The sequence below is a fragment of the Sinocyclocheilus anshuiensis genome, unplaced genomic scaffold, assembly GCF_001515605.1.
Source record: "Sinocyclocheilus anshuiensis isolate Anshui unplaced genomic scaffold, SAMN03320099.WGS_v1.1 scaffold782, whole genome shotgun sequence".
In the NCBI taxonomy this organism is placed as follows: domain Eukaryota; kingdom Metazoa; phylum Chordata; class Actinopteri; order Cypriniformes; family Cyprinidae; genus Sinocyclocheilus; species Sinocyclocheilus anshuiensis.
This window is the reverse complement of record NW_015546111.1, coordinates 2,195,891-2,204,455: the sequence shown is the minus strand read 5'-3', so window position 1 is coordinate 2,204,455 and position 8,565 is coordinate 2,195,891. Positions and strand designations below refer to the sequence as shown.

The 8,565-nt window shown below is 39.2% G+C and overlaps 1 protein-coding gene across 1 annotated transcript in view; it reads right to left on the bottom strand.

Moving 5' to 3' along the window:
• Positions 1-8,565, bottom strand: part of LOC107700750 (NADP-dependent malic enzyme-like) — an 81,910-nt gene that overhangs the window by 12,591 nt on the left and 60,754 nt on the right. The window contains exon 6 of the mRNA XM_016502540.1: positions 4,394-4,497. Coding sequence (XP_016358026.1) covers positions 4,394-4,497 — 104 coding nt within the window. The remainder of the gene's footprint in view (positions 1-4,393; positions 4,498-8,565) is intronic.

Sequence of the window (8,565 nt, the reverse complement as noted above, 5' to 3'; positions counted from 1 at the left end):
ACTGCGAGTTCTCTGGGTCGTGCGATGTCCACGCTTGTGGTCCAGGAGCGCCATCTCTGGCTGTGTCTGGCAGACATGAGGGACACCGACAAGGTTCGGTTCCTCAATTCCCCTGTGTCCCAGACCGGCCTCTTCGGCGACGCAGTCGAGAGCTTTGCCCAGCAGTTCTCAGCTGCCCAGAAGCAGACAGAGGCGATCCGACACATCCTGCCCTGGCGGGCAGCTGCTGCCTCCACCCGTCCGCCAGCTGCAGCGCCCCAGCCTGCTTGTCGCCGAGGGCGGGCCCCCGCGTCCGCCCGCGCCAAATCCGCAGCAGCCTTCAGCAAAGCGGCGTCGTGGAGCCGGGCGTGGGCGGGCCACCCCGCCTGTCCAGGGCAAGCGGCCCTGAGACAGGCGACCCAGAGATGGAGGGATCTGCTTTTCAGCATTCGTACACTATAACAGGAACACAATTTGTGTTGTGCTTTTGGGAATTAAGCATTTCTCATAAAGTGGTATGCACAACATAGAAAACAGAAAAGGGAGGCAAAAAACACAGCCACTAGGGTTTAGATTTAGCATAATCCTGCTGGTCCATTACTGACCACACACACACTCACTCAGGACATTTGCTGAGTTTGGGTCTAAGGGTTCTAGCGGAGCTGACAAGCTCTCAAAGATTATCTTTTACCCACATGGCTACCATGCAGCCCACAGGCCTCCAAATGAAAAGTCATGGTGAGAATCCTGTCCAAACACAGCTGTTCAACCAGAGACTTCAATAAGTGCACATACACACACACACACACACACACACACACATAATATGAACACACTTTTTTAGGATTCCAGAAAGGTTTGCCCACATTATCAGGTTTAAAGTCAAACTGATATACCCACAAAAGTTTTGAGATTTATAAAATCGTATATTAGCCAGAATTTTAGATGGGAATCTTTTATAATATCACAAATGTCTTTACTGTCACTTTTAATAGATTTAATGCATACGTGCTGAAATAAAAACACACGTGGACGGCACCTTTTACTGCCAGAAACCGGCCGGCGGGCTCCTCCTCCCTCACCACCCTCGACGGCGGTGCAGAGAAGGGGTATTCGGCGATCCCCCCGGTGGAGCGGGCGGTAGCGATGCAATTGTGTCCTAAGTCCGCCTCCTCCTGGCGGGGAGACCCGGTACTTCCCGGGCCTTTAGGCATTCGTCTGGTCTAACCGGCAGTGCCTATTCGGCTTGCGGGGAAGCTGCTTCCGCCTTATTTGTGTTGTGCTTTTGGGAATTAAGCATTTCTCATAAAGTGGTATGCACAACATAGAAAACAGAAAAGGGAGGCAAAAAACACAGCCACTAGGGTTTAGATTTAGCATAATCCTGCTGGTCCATTACTGACCACACACACACTCACTCAGGACATTTGCTGAGTTTGGGTCTAAGGGTTCTAGCGGAGCTGACAAGCTCTCAAAGATTATCTTTTACCCACATGGCTACCATGCAGCCCACAGGCCTCCAAATGAAAAGTCATGGTGAGAATCCTGTCCAAACACAGCTGTTCAACCAGAGACTTCAATAAGTGCACATACACACACACACACACACACACACACACATAATATGAACACACTTTTTTAGGATTCCAGAAAGGTTTGCCCACATTATCAGGTTTAAAGTCAAACTGATATACCCACAAAAGTTTTGAGATTTATAAAATCGTATATTAGCCAGAATTTTAGATGGGAATCTTTTATAATATCACAAATGTCTTTACTGTCACTTTTAATAGATTTAATGCATACGTGCTGAAATAAAAACACACATGTTACTCAACCCAAAATTTTGAATGGGGTGTATTATTCTATTCTATATTATTCTATTCTATAGTCCTTTTTTTGTCCTTTTTTTTCAGCCATAAACTAAACACATTTATTTTTATATATTATTTGTTTTTATTTGTTTTAAATAATATACACTATGTAAATTAATCACTTTAAACAAATTACTAGAAACAAAATATACTGATACAGTAAAAAAATTTTGCAACATAAAAACAGTTTTGCATCAGAGTATAACATATATAATCATTTTTAAAGTATAATTTGTTTAAACTTGCAAAGATTACTGTATCCGTCACACCTTACATCTAAACACTTTTGAAATGCAAGACATTCTATTTCAGAATGTCAGAAAGGCCTCATATAGGGTAATCATTACTATCAGGTCAAGGTTATGTAGGACAGGCCATTGACTCATAGTGAGCATTCAGTGCTTCTCTACAGTACACACAGGCTCCCACGGGGCCCATGGGGCTTCACAGGCTGCTCTTTCTGTTAAACACATAATTTCTCAATTCCCATCTGCAGACAAAAATCAAGCGACATTTCCCTCCACTCCTTGTCCTAACATGGCTTCGTAACGTTACCCTGAGATGGCCCATGTTACCATAGAGATGAAACACTGTCACCACTACAGCTCTGTGAAAAGCGACGAGCTCTAATGAAATAATTTGACATGTGAATTGTACCACAGAGGGGCTACATAAAACAGAAACTTTTCAGTCTGTTCTGGGAGAAGCCGGAAAACAAAATCAACCCCCCACAAACTAATTCGGCACACAAAGCCTGAGAAGCAAAAAAAAAAATCTATTCTTGAATTAACTACATCATAAAAGAAACATAACAACCCCCCGTGAAAATAATCCCAGCATTTACCGCCTAAAATGCTGCTTTTCTTCCAGGTGTGTGTTTCTTTATATGGTGTTGTACACTCGAAATAAAGACCTCAAAGAGCATCTGTGCACACTATCTGCTCTAGTTCTTAAAGTCATTGTGGGACAGAAAAGTGGCCGGATGGGGATTGGTGTCATTATTCTTCATCATTTGTGTCCAGACTTACACGAAAAGGCTTGATGGGAAACAGAGCACCTGTGGGCTGTTAAACTTACAGTCTGAGAGCCTGAACCTCAACAATGAAAGCTAAAGAATTTACTGTACGCATTTCATGATTCTCCTTTGTCTGCTTTTCACATTTTGTTTCAAACAGCCAAAGCTATTTTGCACAAATGCTATTTATCTCTACTCTTAATCTGTGGTGAAATATGGTCTTTTGCCTTTCACTGACCCTAAAAAGTACAACTGGAGTGCAATCCCCCAATAAACAGCTGGGTGCGGGTTCTTCTAAAACTCTTAAACTGTAGTACTGAAAGAAGTTTTTAAATTTTCATGTACCTCACAGAGCAGAAAATGGTTCTCTCCATGTGATTAATATTTTTGATTTCTGAGTGTGAATAATTGTTGAGGTTTTGATGCTAACAATGGCACGGTCAAGGTTCGATTCCCAATTAAAATAAAAACTAATGGTCTAAAAAGGCCTTATCCCTTCAATGCAATCTAAGCTGTTTTAGATAAACGCATAAATGTATTTTAACCCTCATTCAGCAAGCAAATGTTACTTTTCAGGATTTTTCCTGAAGCGCTGAGCCTCTTAAATTTAAAATTAAAAGGAGTTTATTAAAAATCACCAGGACTATAATCATTTGTTCAGTCAGCAACCTATAATCATTCATTTTCCACCAACTCTGCACTTTTAGGGAAAAGTGATGCTGTTGCCTGTAGTTTCATTTCCACCCAGTTATTATAGAATCACTGCAATATTCAGCCAGTTGGAGGGAAATCAGACACTGGGGTTTTTGAGTTCCGCTTTAAATACAGCCATGTGTGGCACTAAAGTGAAGTGACATGTCGTGTGACGTGTGACTATGTTCTTATGACAACCACTGTCACACCAGGCCACACCAGAACCTAAAGCAACCAAGAGAACTTTGACCAGGACCCCGGTTCTTAAATGTTAATGGTGTTTACAAGTGCAGAACTTGCCACTATGTTCATGCCACTCAAAGTTTTATTCTCCATGCAAACAATGCTAATCTCCAGCATTCATTGAACATACATGCAAATATTAATCTTCCAACATTCAAAGAGAAATGAAAGATGAGCTGTCAAAGAATAAAACGGCATAAAACAAAAAACGACATTGACTCATATAACCCAAACTGACATCTTCGAAGACTATCAAAGACAAATGGCATAAGATCTTGAACCATTCTAAGCATCAGTGAGCTGAATGAGCCATCTGGCAGCGGTTCTGGATATGGGCTGAATTACATCACCGCATGGCTCAGTATTGAGCAGGATATATGGGGAGAGAACTGATGAGGCGTGCAGTCAGCGATCCGGTTCAGGTCCCTGCCACTGAAGTCATTGCTCAGAGCCCACAAACCTAGAGGCACGCGCTTCACCCCACATTTCTGCAACGCAATGGCTCAGCTATGCTCTCCAGGCATTTCCATCAGCGGCCTATGGAAGGAAGCGTGTGTTGTGCGGGAGGGGTACACTGGGTTTACTATACCTGTCTGTGATGGCCTTCATAAATTCATCCAGAAGCTCATCATAGGCCTGTCCACGTATTCTTTTATGCCTCAGACCAATGTACAGAGGGTCCTTTAGGAGTTCCTAAAGGAAAAGAAGAAAAAGAGAGAAGAAAAGGTTTTCACTTCTATAATCCCAGGCATCAAGTATAAACAATGGCATGACATTGCGATTCATCATATTACTCTAACCAGTGGGAAAAAATTAGAAACGAAAGTACAATACTATCAAAACTCAAAAAGCGAATGTTTATTATGTGCACAGCTCCTCTTTAATTAGATTACATATGGTAATCTGGTTACCCCACAGCTAAACCGCTCACAGTGCCTGTAAGCATACACTCTAAACCCGGATTTTTTGTTAATAAAACATTTTAAGTGGTCATTACTTATTCTTTATTGTTCTTTGGAAAATGGTGTCATTACTAAATAAAATTAGCTGTTTGCACTAATCAGAAGAAAAAATTGAGTGTAATGATCATGTTAAGAAGAGACAACTCAGTGAGATTTCGAGCGAACACTTGGCTTCAGGCTGCTGGTGCACGTCTACCGTGGATTTTTTTAAAGCAACGTGACATGGTGAGTGTGTAAAGAAGTTTATATCTGTTGATATATTTCTGAAAAAAATGATAACCCAAAAATCCGGACCGATGTTGAACTCTAAAATGTTAACGTAGTGTTAATGTGTCGGTCAACGCAATTTTTTCCCCTGTCGGTTCACAGTTAAGGTATAACAGTATCATAAATCAGCTTTTTCTGTCGGGTCACCGTTTATAGGGCTAACCAGTGTTTCTCTGTATGTTTACAGTTTAGCTACAAAATAATTTTACAATTTAAGTAATATCATTTTAAAATTATAAGACATTACTTAAATATAACAATTATCACTACTTAAAATCATTTGTTAATATTAATATTTTTTTGTTCAACTTAATAGTTATTTTATAAAACATCCTCAAAAAAATTCATAATGTGAACTAATGCTTTTTAGTAAAGATTACTAATGCCAACTTGATTTGTCTGCTACACCCACTAAATGTTCTATGTTAATACAACTTAACCTGTTTAGTTTCACCCTGTGTAAAAACTAAAATTGTTTAGTGCAACGGGTTTCCACGCAATTTTCTAGTAAAGTCAACTAATTCGGGTTAAGAGTGTATGTTTAAAGGAAAGACAGACTGAGAACAAGAGAAAGAGAAATGCACGAAAGCATAAAAAGAGACAGAAAGAGGCCAACATATGCGGAAAAAGAACTACACTGCATTTTCAGTTTGGAAGTCTAGCAGCTGTCGCTCTTGTAGAGCTGCAGACTTCACACTGAGAGTCACTAACACTATGCGAAAAACAGAAGGAAAGTAGAGAGAGAATGCAAGCGTCATATAAAAGTTCTGTGCGCCTCATCACTGTCAGCGTGCCAGTCAAACAGAAAAGAAAATGGATTAACAGAGCACCTGCATCACTCTCAGCAGTACTGATGTGCGGTGCAACAATTCTGGAACTTTTTTTCTTCTTCACATTTTGATCATGGTGAATGAGGAAGTGCTTTCATCAGAACTCATTCCCATACAGCACACAAAATTTCAGGCATAATCTTTTCTGACGATCTGTCCTCAGTTTTAAAGCGTCTTTTATCTGATAGGACTAGTGAAAGAGAAAAAATAGAAAAGGTTGAAAAAGCAATAAGTGCTATAAAGTTTGAAAATTTCGCATGTAGTTTCTCATTTAGCAAGACTTTCTTCTTTCTTCTGTGTAACACAAGAGAAGATATTTTGAACAATGTTGATAAAAGTTTTGACGACTATTGACTTTCAATGTATGGATAAAAAACACTGAGAAATTTCTCAAAGAAAATAAATAAATAATTAATAATAATAATGCATGCTGGCTGAAAAAAAAAATATGCAGGAAGAGTGAAATTGACTAAAGGGATATTTTTCTTCCAGCACTACTTTGGATTTCTATTCAAGACTTTTACACAGCAACTGAGCTCATAAAGGTGCCCTTAAAGGGTTAGTTCACCCAAAAATGAAAATTAGGCTGTTTTTTACTCACAATCCTCCGACATTCTTCTTTACAAATCCTCGTTTTGTACTTCTAATTAGTGACCGTTGTTTTGTTTCGATCTCTCCGCGTGCGTCACTTCTGAGCGGAGCATGCGCAAAGCTGACCTCATATGTCATGCTCCCGGAACTGCTTCTATTTACAACAGTGAGCGCAAGCTAGATTCAAGTGATTATTACGTTTTGAATGTGGATATTTTTCTTACAAAAACGCATCGATTCGCTACAGGAGGCCTTTGTTCACCCCCCGGAGCCGTGTGAGACACTTTTTTTTATGGAAGGGTGCTTTTTATTTCAGGTCTTTTGAACCGAAGCACTGCAACACCCGCTGAGTGCAACGATAGAGCTTGAAAGATCAAAGACAATTTTTAATATAACTCCGACTGGATTCGTCTGAAAGAAGAAAGTCATATACAACTAGGATGCATCGGGGGTGAGTAAAACACAGCCTAATTTTCATTTTTGGATGAACTAACCCTTTAATAGAGAGGACTGTCTGGTTTCAGATGGTAAGTGAATTCATCAGTGTGGGAGAAGAAAACGGAGAGTGCCGTCTGAGATATGAGACGGTAACTACAGGCAGATTTATTGTGTGTTCATAATGCACTTTTAAGTGCACACTCAGTGGGGGGAGGGGATATACTTCAAGAGGGTCTGGTTTGTTGTGACTTTGTTTTTTAATCTCAAAACAGTCACTATAAAAGGAGCTTCTCTGAACCTCACAGGAAACCAAACAAACAGCAAACTGCCACACCTCCTCAGAAGTGGATCATGACATGTTGTGCCAGTTATCCCATCAATGGGGTGGAGACAAAACAAGCCCCTCCCACACTGCATTCATAGGATAATCATAGGCTGTACCAGGACAAAACCTAAAACAGTTTAAATTATTGGTGGTGGCTGAGATTTTGCCAAGCAGGATGTCTTGTGTTGGTCCTGGAACAATGTTTATTAAACAAGTCATGACCCTGTTGCTAACTCAAACCATAAACTACTGTTCAAAAGCTTGGGCTCAGTGAGATTTTTTTCTTTTTTTTTTTTTTTTTTTTTAAAGAAAAAAAACAGTTCTTTTCTCTTTTTTTGGCTATCAATTTTTTTTTTTTTTTTTTTTTTTTTTTTTTTAAAGAAATTATTACTTTTATTTGGCAAGGATGCATTAAATTGATCAAAGGTGACAGTAAAGACTTTTATAATGTTACAAAAGAATTCCATTTTAAATGTCATAAATGTTGCTCTTTTGAATGGTTTACTCCGTTTTCAGAGTTTACAAAGAGTTTTTTTGAGTAGATTAATATATTATAATGATTTCTGAAGGATAATTTGACATTGGAGTAATGGCTGCTGAAAATTCAGCTTTGCCATCATCACAGAAACAACTTACATTTTAAAATCTATTACAATAGAAACTATTAAAACAAATAATTATTTTAAAATGTAATAATATTTCACAATATTAAGTTTTTAATATGAATACATTTTCAAATTTTACTGACTCCAAATGTTCGAACAGTCCCACCCCTAAGGTTAACCTTAAAGTCTGATTAGTTGATGAAAAAGTAGTTCCAAGACCAAACAAGGATCCAGAGACATGTCCAACTTCACAAATCTTTTTTCCATATTAAATTTCCTATTAGTATCTCTTGATCTTCTCACCATTTGATGAAAACCATAAGCTGACATGATAAAAAGCTCTGTAATAAATGTAATATCTGAAAATGTAATACATCAGATTACAAGCTAGGATAATATCTAAAATAACAGATACGCCTTGACAGAAAACTTGCTCTTTGGGAAACAGATCCAGATAATTCAAATGAAATCAGGACAAAATCTGATCCTAGACCTACTGCATAACTACTCAGAAGTGCTTTTGTAAAAATGAGTCACTAAGTGATGAGAGGAAGCCTTTTTCTCTCAGGGATTAATACTGGGTTTTGGTGAACTGTGCTTTGTGTGTGTGAACTGTACGTGTATGTAGCCTTTCAGGTGAGATTAAGGCACAGGAACAGTCAGGGTCTGTTAGCCACAGTCAGAGAAGAATGAGTGTGTGTGTGTGTGTGTGTGTGTGTGTGTGTGTGTGTGAGAGAGAGAGA